At 40.4% G+C, this 16491-nt stretch overlaps 1 protein-coding gene across 1 annotated transcript in view; it reads right to left on the bottom strand.

Moving 5' to 3' along the window:
* Positions 1-16491, bottom strand: part of LOC109034765 (protein turtle homolog A) — a 539517-nt gene that overhangs the window by 52489 nt on the left and 470537 nt on the right. The window contains exon 9 of the mRNA XM_072301836.1: positions 47-177. Within this exon, the coding sequence (XP_072157937.1) occupies positions 47-177 (131 nt within the window). The remainder of the gene's footprint in view (positions 1-46; positions 178-16491) is intronic.

Genomic DNA, 16491 nt, shown 5'->3' with positions numbered 1-16491 from the left:
CCAGAATTGCCATGTTAGTATGAAGTAAAATTAAGAAGAAACTTACCTTGTGAAACCAAGTCAGTTTGTGGATTTTAGGATTGGCCTGAACGAGACATTCAAAATAAACGTCATCTCCTTCTTTGATGTTGTTTGGATCCAGGCCAGTGCCCATTTTCAAAGTGACTACTGGACTGTCTGTAACATAAAACAAATAGGTCCATCGTTAGAAACGCAGAAATCAGTATTTCTCATGATGTATAAATGATTCTAATACTGAAAAATGAAAATAAAAAATTAAAAAATCGCGAGGTTTATAGTATCTAGTTCACTTTTTTGTGAAAAGAAAAAGTCAGAGAAATACCTGAAAGCAAATTATCCTCGTGAGGTCATTTTGCATGATCGTTATGTAAAATAAATAAAATCGTTAAAAATCCATACAATGAGGAGACGTGTTGAGGAGAGTTTCGAATTAATGGTTAGAAATGACATTTTGGGATATCGGCCGGAGAAAAGTTGTACAATTCTCCAAATTAAATTTTTGAAGCACTCGGAACGCTACACGGACCATTGATTCATCCCATTGCGAACTGTTTTTTGGTACATCTTTGTATCATTTTTTTTCCGATCCAAAAGCATTGTGGTGTTGGCGCATGGCGCATCTTATCTCTTGGCGCTGGACATTTAGGCTAAACTTTCCGCCAATAATGAAAATATGTAGTGCGGTATAATTTATTTTATTTTGCGTTTATGTTTTAGTTTATGCTGATAAGTTTTTCGAGAATTCCCCCCAAAAAGACCACACTATACAATTCTTTACTGGTAACAATATTAATTGCAGATCTGAAATGTTTCTCAACGTGTATTATACGGTTGTATTCAATTCTCCTTCAGCTGCGTACGCAGCAATTGTTGTTACGAATATGTTGTGCGTGCTCATTTCAGCCCATTACATACTCGACTCTTTGAAGGCGTTTTCTCTACTTCGTTCGTTCTCCAACAGACTGCGCTACTTGCGCGTATAAAACGCCTTTAAAGAGTCGAGTATGTAATGGTCTGAAATGAGCACGCACAACATATTCGTAACAACAATTGCTGCAGATGCAGTTGAAGGCGAATTTCTTTCGCACTTAAATCGCCTTCAGAGAGTAAAGTATGTCACGAGCTGAAATGAGCACGCACAACATATTTGTAAACAATAGGTACAGACGCAGCTGAAGGCGAAAAAAAGAGTATGATAGGTAGTCCGTATGTAACAAGAGGGCATGTAACCGATGAACATGAATCGAACGAAAAATAAAAAATGTGAACCGATCAACACCAATTCAACAGACAAATAAGCAAAATAGCGAATCCAAATCAGTATAAAACTTGCATATACTAAATAAATTTCAAATTGCGATAACTCAAAATTAGGATTAATCAAGATTTTGATTTTCCCCGAGTTTTATTTCTCAATAAGAAAATCAAGCAAGATACTGGCTTAAACTCTCTGTTAAATTACTCTAGATCATAAAAAATTAGTTCAAACCATTTTTGAGTAAAAACTTAATCCGCTCTCTCTTGAAAAAATGAATCCTAAAATAAAATTAGGCAGGGAAAATTTAGTTAGGCTGATTTTGGTTGAATAGGCTGAAAGTGGTATTCTTGTGGATTAATTTTTCTGAGCTGCAAAATTTAGAGCAGGTCGATTGAAACAGTGCTTTCTATTTTTCTCGTCTAGCGCTTGAGCTTTTTTCAGAAAAACCGATTTAAATTTTTGCAATGTTACACTTAGGTTCATTGCAAAATGATCAGAGTTTAAATCGAGAATGATTATCTTCATATGCCATTTGTGCACTAGAACATCATTATGTTCATATGAACGAGCCCACGTTACAGCGCAGGGTCACCATGAGTGTGAATGAGAACCAGGCCCTGCGCGCCTTCAATTTTACGAGTATACTACACGGACGTCCGTAGAACACGAATAGTTGTATCCAAGCGCCGTTACCGATTTGGCGTTGTTTAGTACCAAGAGCATTGATTTTCCTGTATGTTGATGGATATCGCGATGTTGAAATCACCAAATCACGTATCTTGGTTTGCATAATTGCAGATTTTTGGGTAGCGTGTTTATTTTTTTAGTTTTTATCTAATCACCTTAATTAGATACGATTTTGTATGACTTTTAATCGCTCTTTGGAAAATGTTCTCTGAAAATTTTGTGCACAAATGTGCATCGATAGTTTCTTAAAAAACATTAAAATGGAGCAAACATTTTGAAACTCCGCGATGGAAATTCGGGTTTTGCAATTTTAGCATTGATATAACATTGATATGGCATTGATTTAGCAAGAAATTTCTGCGAAAACTTCAAGGAAGGGAATTGATTTGTTCTCTGTCAAAAAAATAAAATAGGAGTGGAGATTTTTAAACACCAAAAATGAGATACGCGGTCTTGTAGTTTCACTGTCGACATGCACCCTCTTCAAAATTTCACTTATAATACCGTTTTTTTCCTCTTATATATATAAAGTCGCTTTATAACGCACTCTGGCGTTCTACGACACCCAAACGCCACATATGCCTGTCTTCCCAGAGGTTATCGGGCAACTGACACCGCAACATCTCTTCGTCAACGCCCTGCCGCCAACCCTTTACGGGACGTCCCCGTCGCCTCTTCCCAGGTGGTACCCAATCCAAAACTTGTTTGGGCAACCTCTCCTCCGACATTCTTTGCACATGTCCATACCAGCATAACTGCCTGGACATGACGTCGTGCACGATATCTTTCTCAACCTTCATCACCTGGCGAATTCTCTCATTACGGACACGGTCCCGTCTCGAAATGCCGGCAGATCGCCGCCAAAAATCCATTTCAGTTGGCCTCAACATTTCTTGCGTTCTTTTCGTCAAAGGCCACACTTCACTACCATAGAGCACGATACTTTTAACGATGGCGTCATATATCCGGTGCTTGTTTGCCTTTGAGATGCTCTGATCCCAGAGCACCCCGTTCAGCATCGCGATGGCTCTCCTGCCCTGGATGATCCTGTCCTTAATTGCTCTATCCATCCTTCCATCCTGATCGAGCCAAACACCGAGATACTTATACTCGTCACACTCTTCGATGCGCCGTCCATCCTCAAGCTCTATGCTTTGCCGTTGATGCGCTGCTCCCACGACCAGCTTCTCTGTCTTGGACACACTAACGTCCATGCCCCATTTCCGATATTCTTCGACCAACTTCCGCGTCATGTAATCTGCATCTTCCTCATCTTGAGCTACAACGATCTGGTCATCGGCAAAGCATAGAGTATAAAGGGTCTGCCCATCAAGGAGTGGAACGCCCATTCCTGCAACCTTCTTTTTCCATTCCTCTAAAACGTGCTCTAGGTATACCTTAAATAGTGTTGGTGACAAACAACAGCCCTGTTTTAGCCCTTTTGTGACGAAAAAACCTCCGGACAACTCTCCACGACATTTAATTTTTGCTATCGTCCCGTTATAAAATGATTTAATTGCCCCCACAAGTCCTTTGCTAAAACCCCTTTTTTCCAAGGCTTCCCAAAGCTTCACTAACGGCACGCTGTCATAAGCTTTCTGAAGATCCACAAACACCAAGTGCAGCTCCTGGCTGACCGCCCTTTTCTTCTCGATGACCTGGGTAATGGTGAACAAATGGTCGACGGTAGACCTACCGGCTCTAAAACCAGCCTGTTCTTCGGCTTCCTGGCCGCTCCAAACCTCTTCGACCTTTGCCTTGAGAATTTTACCGTAGACCTTGCTCAAGGTTCCTTGCACAGGAACCTTTTTTCCTCTTTCTTTTCTTTTTTTGAGCAGAAAGTTTGTACGTGCGAATCAAGAAACGTTAGTATCTATGTTAAGAGTTACTTTCAGTGATTTTCGATACACTCGTACATACCGATGGTGAAAGTGCAAAAGTGCATATCTCGGAAAACACGATTTCCCAGGAGAGTAGAAAATCTGTCTAAATTCCTGTTTATTGTTAGTAGAAGGGTAATAATTCTTGAGAATAGCAAGAGTAAGATGTTTTTTCAAACTCCAATTTCAACTATTTCTCAAACTGTTAGAAAATACGGCAGAAATGCCGAGATTCGCGTTTTTGGCAGTAAGGATCGACACTTCATCAGGAGATACACATTTTTGCAATTAGTGTTTTAAACTTGTTGCTGGATTTGGATCATTTAAAGACTGAACAAAGGGTTTCACACTTAAAATTCCGTATCAGATAAGATTTAGTTGGTCATCGATGCTCCATCCATCCATGGTTTCCTAATGGACCAGTACAAAAAGTACCATTTCTTCAATGTTGATTATTCACAGTTAATCAAAGAAAGCTCTCATTTTATCCGTGCGAAACTTTTTAAATACACAACCGTTTTTGAGTAAGTTGCGATCTTCTAAACGGCGACTATTTCAGTTTTGCTTCAGAACACGATGCCGAACCGAGGGACTTATAATACAAAATCCGATCCAGCCGCCTGCGCTCTCTTCTTTGAAATAAGACGTAGAGACCAAAAACAATCTAATTATTTTTTCAAAATAATATTCCTCGGCATTTTTAGAATATGCGGCTCGATTTAAAACCCAAAATTATAAACTTTTTGGTCAACACCGTTGAACAAGACCACTCACAATGGATGCAGATGAGCGCCTTCAAATCAATCCATAAACTTAATGCAAAATTCTGATACAACTATTCGTGCGTCACGGCAGTCATTTTGCATACCTGGCCATTTGAAGGCGAATCATAGACTTCAGGCAACGGGGTACGAATTACAGCAATGTCTTACGATATTCATAGGGAGAAAAAACATAAACAAGAAAAAATAATTCTTGGCGATAGCATGAAAAAGATGTTTCTTCCGACTCCATCAGCATTTTGAATAATTTCTCGAGCTGTTAGAAAAGACGGCAAAAATTTCGAGATTTGCGTCTTCGGAACTAAGAATTGACACCTCATCAGGAGATACGCATTTTGGCAATTAGTGTTTTAAACCTGTTGTCGGCGGATTTGGATCATTTAAAGACTGAAAAAAGAGTTTCACGCTTACAATTCCTTATCAGATAAGCTTAAGTTTGATCTCATATGGCCAGATTAAGCATTGTATGATTGGAAAATGACATTTGATCACGAGATACCGATTTCTGCAAATAGTAGTGTTTCGAACCTGCTTTTGATCATTAAGATTAGAAAGAGAGTTTATTTATACTTAAAACTTTGTTTAGAAGCTTTAGTTGATCCAATACCGTGAGTCAGAGTCATCAATAAGTAGTGAATCAGAGAATTGGCTTCCATGAGTAACTTTTACTGCATGGGTAGGTAAAATGACAGTGCGGAGTCTCTAGAATACATCGTCTCTGCATGGACCCTCAAAATATTATATAGGCAATACTTTTTTTCTATTTTTCCTTCAACACGATGGCAAATATACCGTTAGAAATCTACAGCCATCTGTATGTATCCGTTTATATAGTGACCGTAGAAACCCGGAGGACGACATATCCATGCTCCATCCATCCACGCTCTATGACTTTCAATTGGACCAGTGGACGAAATGCCTTTTCTTTAATTCTGATTATTCACAGTTTATAGTCGAAAGCTCATTTCTCAGTACGAAACTTATTGAATTCACAACCACTTTTGAGTAAGCTGCAATCTTGTAAACGGCGACTCTCAGAATTGCATGAGAATAGGATGACCAAAACAAGAGGTAATAAAAACCACAATCTGAACGAATCGTTTGGGCTCTCTTTTTTTGAAATAAGACACGCAGACAAATAAAATTTTATCATTTAATAATCAAAATAATACGCGCCGGGCATTTTTTTAAATTACGGCTCTATCGAAGCCTCCAAAATTATGAACATTTTTGGTCAATATCATTGCACAGGACCACTCACATAGGATACAGAAGAGCGCCTTCAATCAACTTCGTAATCTTAGTGCAAAATTCTAATACCACTATTCGTGCGTCACGACAGTCATTTTGCATAGCCGTCTAATTGAAGGCGAATTATTGGCCCGAGCAAGCGGGTACGAATTTCAGCAATGTGATACGTAATTTATAGGGAGCAAAACCTCCGGGGGTACCTCCCTTGGCATCCAAGGAGCCAAACCCACCTGGGGCTGCCCCCCCCAACATCCAAGCGACCCAACCCTCGGGATACCCCTTCTGGCATCGGAGAAGTCCAACCCCCAGAGGACTGCACGTTCACAAATCGAGATACGCACTTCTACACTTTCACCATCGATATAGTGTTTCACGTGTAAATGTGATGAGAAAACAAACCTGTAGCATACATGCTCAAACCAGCCAATTGTCTAGTGATTGGTGAAAATTGTACAAATTTTCACCAACATTTCCGTAAAAATACATATTGCAAGTTAATCTTTCATCTGAGTTGTAACTTTGTGTGATGTTACCTATATGATTGTGTGACTTTCCATGCCCGTGTGTTTTCCCACAAAATTCAGCTTATTTAGCCCGCTTTTAGGAAAATTGTTGAAATTTACATCTTAAAATGTTGGTAAAACACATTTTGCGAGTAAAAATTGGTAAGTACAGTATACATTTTTCCATCTGAGTTGTGACCTTTTCTAGGTAGTCCGTCCGTGGTACCGGCAACTCCGCAAATGCCTGGCTCGGTGCTCCTCTTTTCGTCACACCTCTGACATAAGGGCGTATCGCGATTCTCACACGAGCCCCGGAAATCATAGAGTTATACGGAGAACAGGGCTCATGTGGAAATCAAGATAGGCCCTTTCGTTAAAGGGACGACGTTTTGATCGAAATTACCCGCTTTGAGGCCGTATAATGGAATCTTCGGTAACTGTTTTAACGACGATTCTTCGCCGTTCGCCCCTTTCAATCCGTGCCGGCCTTTTCAAAAGACGGAACAGACACGACGACGCTACGCTGCCGTGATTGCGACGGGAGCGGTAAGTGCATGCTGGGATGAACCTCGGGACACATTAATGCGTGTGCTAATCAGGGCTCATAACAGAAATTCACTTATTGCTCTCTTCGCTATCACGGTAGGACGGCGCTGCCACCGCAGTTTTCGTTTCCCAAGACTCTCAAAAGAAAATTCTGAGGGCCTCGACCCGTCCAACGGCCCAGATAGCGTTGATACAGGATCTCGCAATCGTAATACTCTCCCGCAAAAGTAATATACAACCGTTGGAGGTTACACAGAGAGTAATGCGGTTTAATTTCATACACTGGAAAAAAAACCACATTGGATCTAGAGTCCAGACTCTTAAAAACACCGACAAGAAAAAATACTCTTGATTCAATCAGATTTAAGCTTAAATCAAGAACCAGGCCTCTTAATTTGAGCAGATTTCCTTTTTATTTAAGCTTAAATCTGATTGAATCAAGAGTCCTTTTTCTTGTCAATGTTTTCAAGAGGCTGGACTCTAGATCCAATGTGTTTTCTTTTTCCAGTGTACATTACCTTGGGAAGTGTCACGTACAGGGTGCCGGCTACCAATACGAGGCGTGAACGATCGATTATCGATGTTTACCTATTTGAAGCTGCCGTAAAGAATCGATTACTATAAGGAGTTCGTTGCAAACACCTGTTTATCGATCCTTTCCTCAGGTTTCGATAGCAGATCAATCGATATATCGTAAAGGGCCACAATCGGGTACCTGCAGTTTTCTGCGTAATACACGCGACTTACTTCTTGCTTCATTCAACCCCCCCCCCCCCAAAGAGGGAAGAATGTGTCCCATTACATTATTTTTTCGGCCCTAACTTTGGTCAAAACTTAAAATACCTTCGAATAATGTCACATGCCAATGTCAACTCTTCATCATCTATCCTGTGGGCCGATTGTTGAAATTATAGACAAAGCTATAGACAAAGAAAACAAAAGGGATATGGAGGGATCCTATTGGTGGAGGCGGGTAGTTGCGATGGACAGAGGTGGTAGGTAATAGACTAACTAACGGCAACCCACTAGAAACCAGACAGTTAATCCATCATTTTCTCCCTTAGTCTATAGGAAACACACATTTCAACCATTCGGATCCTTCCAAACTCCGTATGTCATTTTTGTGTATGGCTTTGTGTATCGACTTCAATAATCAGCTCGCTGTAGGCGCCGAATATGTTAGGAAAAACGTATCAAAATGTCAACATTTTTGAAAGCGGAAAATTGCGAATCCATAAAAAGAGGTCTGGTCAGATCCGGCTCTGAACGAAATTTCCAATTCGATTACCAATAACTCGGCTCAAGCGGGCATCAAACGATCGGTCAGAAAAAGACGAGCTCTCTTTAGAAGCTCGTGCAATATAGATGAAACCCGAACGGCGGCGACCGTCTTGACTCGGGCCCGAGGGGAGCGATCATGTTCCGCGTAGGTTCCCCGTTCGAACCGGTCTCCGTCTCGTTGAAAGCAATTACTTAATTAAACACTAAATTCCAGCTCCTCGCTCAAGCGGGATCCTCGCTCGCCGCACAGTGGACCGAGTCGATCAGAGAGGTCGCACAAGAAATTTTCGACTAAAACTGCAAATTTTGATGTTTATCTCGCCAAATTTTAAATTTCAAGGGGTTGGTTCAGAAGAAAATTTCACGAGAAAACCAATGAAACCACTTTCAGAACCTCAAAGTTTTGTATAAGCGGAGTTATAAGCGTTTAAAGTTTCGAAATTTTGTGCGACCTCCCCTATTGGCTCGAGCCACCTAGAGTCCCTTTATACTAAGAGTCAAGACAATGTGAATCCATTTCTGATTGGTTCCCGTATTTTAGGCCTTCACAGTGTCACAAACGGGAATAAAGATTACATTTTCATCGATTGCAAAGATTATAATCTGGAATGGACCAGGGAATTACGGGTTCGGCAAGGAACAAACGGAATGAGAGAAGGAACGGAGAAAGGAATTTGAGAATGGGCCGATCAAAGATTACGGAAAACGTTCAATTTGTGTAATCTTTATTCCCGTTTGTGACTCCATGTGGGGGTGTTGTCTTGATTCTCAGTATGAAGGGACTCTAGAGCCACCGTGCTGCGCTCGCACACGGTCTTTCCGATTAGTTCATAAGTTAAAGTGCTGACGTTGGCTCCTGCAGCGGGTTTGATTGCGCGCAACACACAATTAGTATGCCTCGTGCGCTCCCGCTCCGCATTCCGCGTTCCCTGTCGGCTGCGGTTTCCACTTTCCTCCCCGGCATTTTTCAAACGTAGCCGTTCGGAACGATTCGCTTGTTACGGCGCGGCTTGTCGATCCGGGATCGAATGCTCTCATTTAAATGAAATATAAGGCTCCGAGCCCGACTTAACGAACTTTCGGTTGAGGCCAAGGTGGTGGTTTCGCGGTATTTGCTCCCTTGGCCAAGGAGGAATGCGTTCAAATGTTGCTAAGTGATGAGGAAAAACGCCGTATAAGCCTTCAGACGTTGCCGAACTTCCTTTGAAAAATTACGATTTTTTGGGGAATTTGTAAGAGTTCCTCTTCGAATTTTTCAAAGAATTTTGTTTTTAATTTGATCTAAAATGTCTGAAAATTTCCAGGAAGAATATACATAACTATCTTCAAATATATTTTCCTGAGAGCAAACATTCGAATGCTCATGCGGCGGTTTCTCTTAGCAAGACAGAATGGGTCGATAAATCATGAACGTGAATTTATTTTTCTGAAAGATAATGACGTGATGAACAGGATGCACGAATTAAAAAATGCAATCACAACCACATACAGAAGATAGCACATACGGCTATCTGTTGAAACATAAAAATGAAAATTGGAACACTAGACGAATGTTCGGCGATACGAAACACAGCTAGGCTGATTCAAGCTGAATCCATCTATTCGACTGAAAGCGTCAAGCCCACCTTCAAACTAGGGGCTTCAAAGAGGCTCATCGATGGAACTGTTGACTGTTGCCTTTCAAAGATCGTCGGCCCGACGATTATTTGAAGGTAACCGACGTATTTGGGATACATCGCAGATCAGATCTTGAAATTTTCAAGGAATTCCGTGCAGAAATGGCTGAGAAATAGAAGAATTGGTGCCAGTTAGAGAGCCCCAGTTTGATAGTGGGCTGGACGCTTTAGTCTGAACATACGGCGAGCGAGTTCCACCACCCAATCCCCGCTTATCAACGTCAGCCAAGGGGAGGAAGAAGGGGTGGTTTATAGAAATCCTCACGCGCCGATTAAGTCGCAAATTTTCTCGAATCGCTGAAAAAGTCAATAAACCAGAAATGGCGTGCACCAGGCACCGGCGAGAGCTCCGAGCACGGATCGACGGATGGGAATAATTGGGTGCAATTTCCCTACAACATCCCCTTCGAACACTACTCACCGCAATTTCCAATAGTAAACAATTACCTCAGAAGTGCAACCCCCGTTGCCAAACTCGCCCTCCATCACTCGTACTCAGACCTATTCACGCTCAAAGGAACTAATTCACAAGCAGACCCTACGTGCATAGTTCCTTTCACCATAAATCGTCCAGCTGACGTAACGACGTACCTCGATTTCCACACGACCCTTAGAAAGCATGTTTTTATACGAAGAACAGGGCTCACGTTGGAAAAGAGATACGTCCTTACGTCAGAGGGGAGACGAAATCCGTCCATTACAACCGTAAACCCGATCGATTTTGCAACGTTGAGTGCACCGGTTGCAAATCGTTGGATTTAAAACTCACCTACTACCGTGCTAAGGAAGAAGGCCGTATGAAGATTCGAGAGTTGCCAAATTTTCCTCGATAAAACATGTATTTTTGACTACATCCATGCATATTTTTACCTGATATTTTCAGGTATTTTAAATTAAACTGCGTACAAAATTGTCTGAAATTTTTGCAAAATAATTTTCACAATATTCCCAGTAAATTCGGTTTTTATCGGAGGAAACTTGGCAACGTCTAAGGGCTCGTGCGGCGTTCTTCCCTAGCACGGGAGCCTACCCCGGTGGTTGCGACGAGGTGGGCGAGTCCGGCAACGGCGGGGCGAAACACGTGGTCCGAACCTACAATTACGGGGGGCGGTAATTATGAGGTATGCCGAATAATTAGCGTGGCCCGGGTTGTTTAAATCAAGTTTATTTATAGGCGGAGCACGCCCGGCGGATTGTTCAATTGATATCTCCTGGTGGCGGTGGTGATGGGCACGAGATTTGCCGTGTCGGGCCCGGGCGGCGGCGGCGGTCGCGGCGGAATTGATCGACGGGAACCGGGAACGATCGTCGATGAAACGTCATTCAAATTACCCGGGCCCGGGACCCGACCCCGGCGGGAGCCGATGAGTTAATCCCGCCGACGATAACGGCGACGACGTGATAACGTGACGTTGATCTGGGTTAGGTCGTGAACTCGGCGACGTCCGCCACTTGGAGATCGCTCCGGGGACGTCGTTCTTCGCGGGGCTCGACGTGGGTGCCACCGCACAATGGAACGAGACAATTGGAGATGTCGGACAAAATTTGGAAACTTTAAAAGCTCGTAACTCCATTATTACAAGACGTGGAGGTTTTAAAAGTGGTCTCAATGGTTTTCTCGTAAAATTTTCTTTCGGATGCACTTCTAATAATTCAAAATATGACGATTTAAACATCAAAATTTGCAATTGTAGTTAAACATTTCAAGTCCAACCTCTCTAATTGATCCGATCCGGTGTGCGGCGCACAGTAGAATGAGCCATCTAAAGAGGTTGGAAATAGAATATTTAAATAAAATTTCAAATTTCGATGCTTGATTCTGACAATCAGTTTTTGGGTAGGTTGAAACTATGCAATGTTACCCTGATAGAAAGGATGGAGCTGAAAGGAGGAGAGAGAAGATATGTGAGATAAGAAGAAATATGAAAATGGAGAAGTTAATGACATCATAGCAGCATTATAACTTACGAAAATGGATTAAAAAGAGAAAAAAATAGATTTAAGTGATTCGCGACCAAATGGTTACGAATTCCGGTATAAAAAATTGCGGATCTTGCAAATATCCAGGTAGGTCTGGACCTACCTAAAACTTTTCAAAAAACATGGAATTGTTCACTTCGTGCTAAGTCTTCATCGAGATGGTAAATGTTTTGAATCCTTTGCAAGGAACTGTTCAGAACGCCGGAAACTAATGTTACCTCTTTGTCTTTGGGAATTTCTCCGTTGAAATTCAACTATTCGACTTCGAAAACAGCTCGTGTTGTCTATCTTAAAAATGAAGGCGCGCAAAGTTGCTGCTTTCAATGTCACGATACCACCTGCTTTCATCAGTGTCAATTCAAAATCAGCGGGGTGTGGAGGGCATCCAAACCATCAATGAAAACACTAATTCTGACGTAATTAGCAGCATTTATGCCGGAAACAGTATTTTCACACCTCATCCTACCGTGAGAAAATCTCTTTAAGCCCGACTCTCAAGTTTTTTCTCGTCGAATAAATTTAATTGCTGAGCGACGAGAGACATCCTATAAAAGCTCCGCTTTTAGTGCTTGATTATAATTCATAATGATCGTCGTGCGCATTTATATTCGAAGACATGATCCATAAATTGCTTCTCATAAGCGTGCTTCCACGCACACAGCAAGCCTTTCAGGTAACATCCTCCAGGAGATACATTAGTTTAAAAAGGCCGCGCTAAGAATAGAGATTCTCAGGAGTTATGCAGCAATGCTGCCGCGTTAAGAAAGAACGTCGTATGAACATTCGAGACTTGCCGCTTCTCCTCCATTGAAGTAACCGAACATTAGCAAAGAGGAAGTTAAGAAAAATATATCTTATAATATTTAGTTAGCTAGTTATTTTTTTTTTATAGTCATTCAGAATTTTAGGATATTAACGTCTTTACAAAGAATTTGGGATGGGTGTATATACAAAAATTTAGATTTTTAAATTAAGGGAGGCAATAAGTTTCAGTGGTTTGGTTGTGACATTGGGTTCATCGTATGTTAGTGGAATTGTATGGATTTTTAGTTAGATAATTTATTCAAAGACACTCAGCATCTTAGGCTATTAATGGTGCTGTACTAATAAAACAGCACTTATATATATTTAATAAATATGATATTATATTAAATATATATTTCACAAATATTTTCGGGGGAATTTATGAATGTTTTTCCTTAAAATATTAAACTAGTGTGGTAGGCTAAAAGTTTCAGTAAATCAGGAAGTTTTTCAAACCCAAGTGAGACAGTCAACGAGTCACTGGTAGTCAAAACTGAAAAAAAGTCACATTTTTTCCTTCATAATTTTACGCAAAAAATGATCCTCACGACAGAAAAGATGAAAATCGACTCCTAAACTATAGTTATTAAGAAGTAATTAAAACATGGATTGAATGGAAGTTAGAAAATGCTAATGAAGTCATTTGTACTTTTACCTTAAGTCAAATGTTTATTAGTAACACTCAAATCTTGTTTATGAGTTGATTTCTAGACTTACCATTGTGTGATACATATCGTATTTCTCGTGAAATTTCGAGGAGAAAACGTGTTACATACTCTTTTAATTCATAATTTGCCATAACCCTCCTCTGAAGTAAGTACATGCAGTCGAGGAACGAAACCCCTTCAATTTTGTCTTCCAAAACGCCTTCAATTTCCATGATACCACCCGACCATCCCTCGAGGTGAAATAGTTGTATCCTTGCGCCTGCAAACAATTCCACGTTTTTCAAGCCTCTCTTGCATTGTGAGAGTGTTTGCCAACGCAATTTTTACCACTGTGACTTAGGAAAAACGGGAAAATTCATGAGTTTTGAAAATAGTATAACATCATACACGTATCAGGCCCACCGCGAGAAGCCAATAGACTTTCTGATGCTTAACTGTGGACTTTCTGATGCTTAACTTCTCGGGATGATCAAGTATGTTCGGTAATTAAATTTAGGAGAACTGCGGGGAAAATCCGGCATATGTTTTCTCTGAAACATTACGTAAACAATTATTCAAACGACGGAAATTTCAGGAATCAATTCCTGAACGATATATAATCGAGCAATTTTAACACAGATAAAATGCAAGTTGAGCTATGCGAATTAGTCATTCATATTTTAACACCTATATTTTGTTGAAGAGTTGATTTCGTGACTTTCCGCTGTGTCACTTGTTAGTTGTCCTCGTAAAATTTTAAAAAGAAATATGTAATGCACTAATTTAATTCATGACTTTTCTAGTGGCCACTTTTTCCCCCTTACAAAAAAAAAAAAAAAAAAAAAAATGTTAAACGTGCAAATGTACCAAATATTCCCTTAAAAATCCTCTATAAAATTGTTAATAGTTCAGAGTTGTAAGCGATGCGTGAACACGCTGAAAATTATTTGATACCTTCCTAAAATACAGATTTTTTAAAGGCAGTGAATAATGTCATAGAAAATTTTAAAATGCCGAATTTTAAATGTACTGGTATTTAAACCTTGTTTTCAATTTGAAATTTTGTAAAATACATTTTTTAAACCTCTTAAGAAAGCTAGGAAATTCGAGCAATTGACAAAATGTATAAATCTATATTGGTCTGCGACACTCTCACTGCGCAACCGAGAAGAAAGCTCTCCAAAATATTCAAAATAAAATTTTACAATTCATCAAAAAAATCTTGAATTACCCGAAGATATATGGCAACGCTCTAATGTTCATACGGCGTTTTTCCTTAACACGGCAGCAATGAAGGAGTATAATTAGCTGGGGAACCGTGCTCAAGATCGCACTAATGTGTTGCATCGCCTGCACCTGATTGTAACCCGGAATTTTAAATGCACCATAAATGCGCGACCATCCGGGCTCCCTAGAAATTGACCTTGTTTTGAGCATCTGATGAGATAACTAAATCTTTTTAATGACACGCATTAATGTGTCTTGTTTTACCTAACTTGAGCGCCCTCAGACTCCATGAGACGGGATCTCTCTCCTCCAACCCCCGACCCTCCCCTCCCCCCCATTCTGCAATAATGTCTTCGTATACCTGTTCATTTCTTGATTTCTTTCATCCGTTCTCCTATTCTACATTCTTATTTTACTTGTTTTTCCCCTCCTTATTCTTCATCGTTTTCTCCTACTTACTACCGACCTTACTCACATGTTCTTTTATCCTCTTCAACTCATACAATGTTTTCTCAACTTTTTGTTACTTTGAACTTTTAAGGGGATCAATCCTGTCCTTCCGAGGACAAATCCACAAAATCAGTCCATCATAAAATTTTAAGCATGAAAAAAAAAAAGAGAATTATTTTTCGGTTAGGAACAAAATTTTTTGGCTCATTATAGAAACAACAAACAATATGAGAGTCAATAGTTTCCCTGTGCAGATAGGTATGCTTAGTTATGAGCCAGAAATTGTCGTTTCTTATTGCAAAATGCAGTCCAAATGTTCCTTACTTTTTCCTCACAAAATGTAATAAATACCCCTCCAGTTTATCAATGGATATCGGAAGCCCCTTATTCTACAAAAATTTTTTTGATTTTTCGTCAGTGATGAACGACTGAGGCTTTGGCAGAGAAGCTCTTCTCCTGTAGCGGACTTCAAATCCTCGCAGATTCGGCGGGAGCGTCGAGCTCCTCGGCGCGTTCAAACGGCTCGCGTTCGGCCGCATATAGTCCGATTTTGTTGCGGTTTGTTTTGTTGAACTCAAAATATCCTAAGGAAGATTTTGAGCCCAAGTTTTTTAAAATTGGTCCATTCTTATGGATTTTAGAGAGGGGGGGATACTTACTTATTGAACGCCCCTCGTATTACGATGAGACCTCCTTCATATTTTTAGAGAGATTGTAACATGTCATGGGAAATCAAATTTGAGAAAATGAAGCATGATAGTAATCAAGTTTGTGAGTAAATGAACAGTATGTTTGAATATTCTGTTTGAATCTTGAGATGACAGCGTATCCGAGATTAAAAGGTACGTGAGGTAATTGGGGTGAAAAATGACATCGTGCAAGATATCAGATCCAACCTTTTCTGGTATGGACAAATGCGGAGGATGGCAGATGATCGGTTGGCCAATCGGGTTTTCGGTTGAATTCCTCCTGGGAGGAGACAGCATGGACCTCCTGTGAAAAAGGTTGACGACCGATCACCTTTGATCATCACGTGATTCAATTTCGTTAACTCTAATTCTCACAAGTGGACAACATAAAGTCCAACAACATCTTGCTGCGAGTCCTGACTCGTAAAATATAGCACAATTTCATGAAAACTTACAAATTACCATTTTTTCCTAAGCCACAGTGATTGAAATTGCGCTAGCAAGCACTCTCACAATGCAAAAGAGGCTGGGATAACGAGAAATTTCTGCAGGCGCAAGCATACAACTATTTCAACTCGAGCGATGGTCGAGTAGTATCATTTTGAATTGAAGGCGATTTGAAAAGATTTGTCCTCGAGTTTCTAGATTGAACCTGGAAGAGGAAACATATCAACTAAAGAAACTACCATACCATGTATCTCAGTTTTGCGACGTTGCGGACTTCATGTCTTATCTTATTTTTTAAGTGCAAAACAACTCAACGTCAATTTTTGAAATCTTCCGTGTTTTTTCCTTCTTATGTGGAAAAA

This window comes from Bemisia tabaci, chromosome 6, assembly GCF_918797505.1.
Source record: "Bemisia tabaci chromosome 6, PGI_BMITA_v3".
NCBI lineage: Eukaryota > Metazoa > Arthropoda > Insecta > Hemiptera > Aleyrodidae > Bemisia > Bemisia tabaci.
The sequence above is the reverse complement of the archived record's forward strand: the minus strand, read 5'-3'. Positions and strand labels throughout refer to the sequence as shown.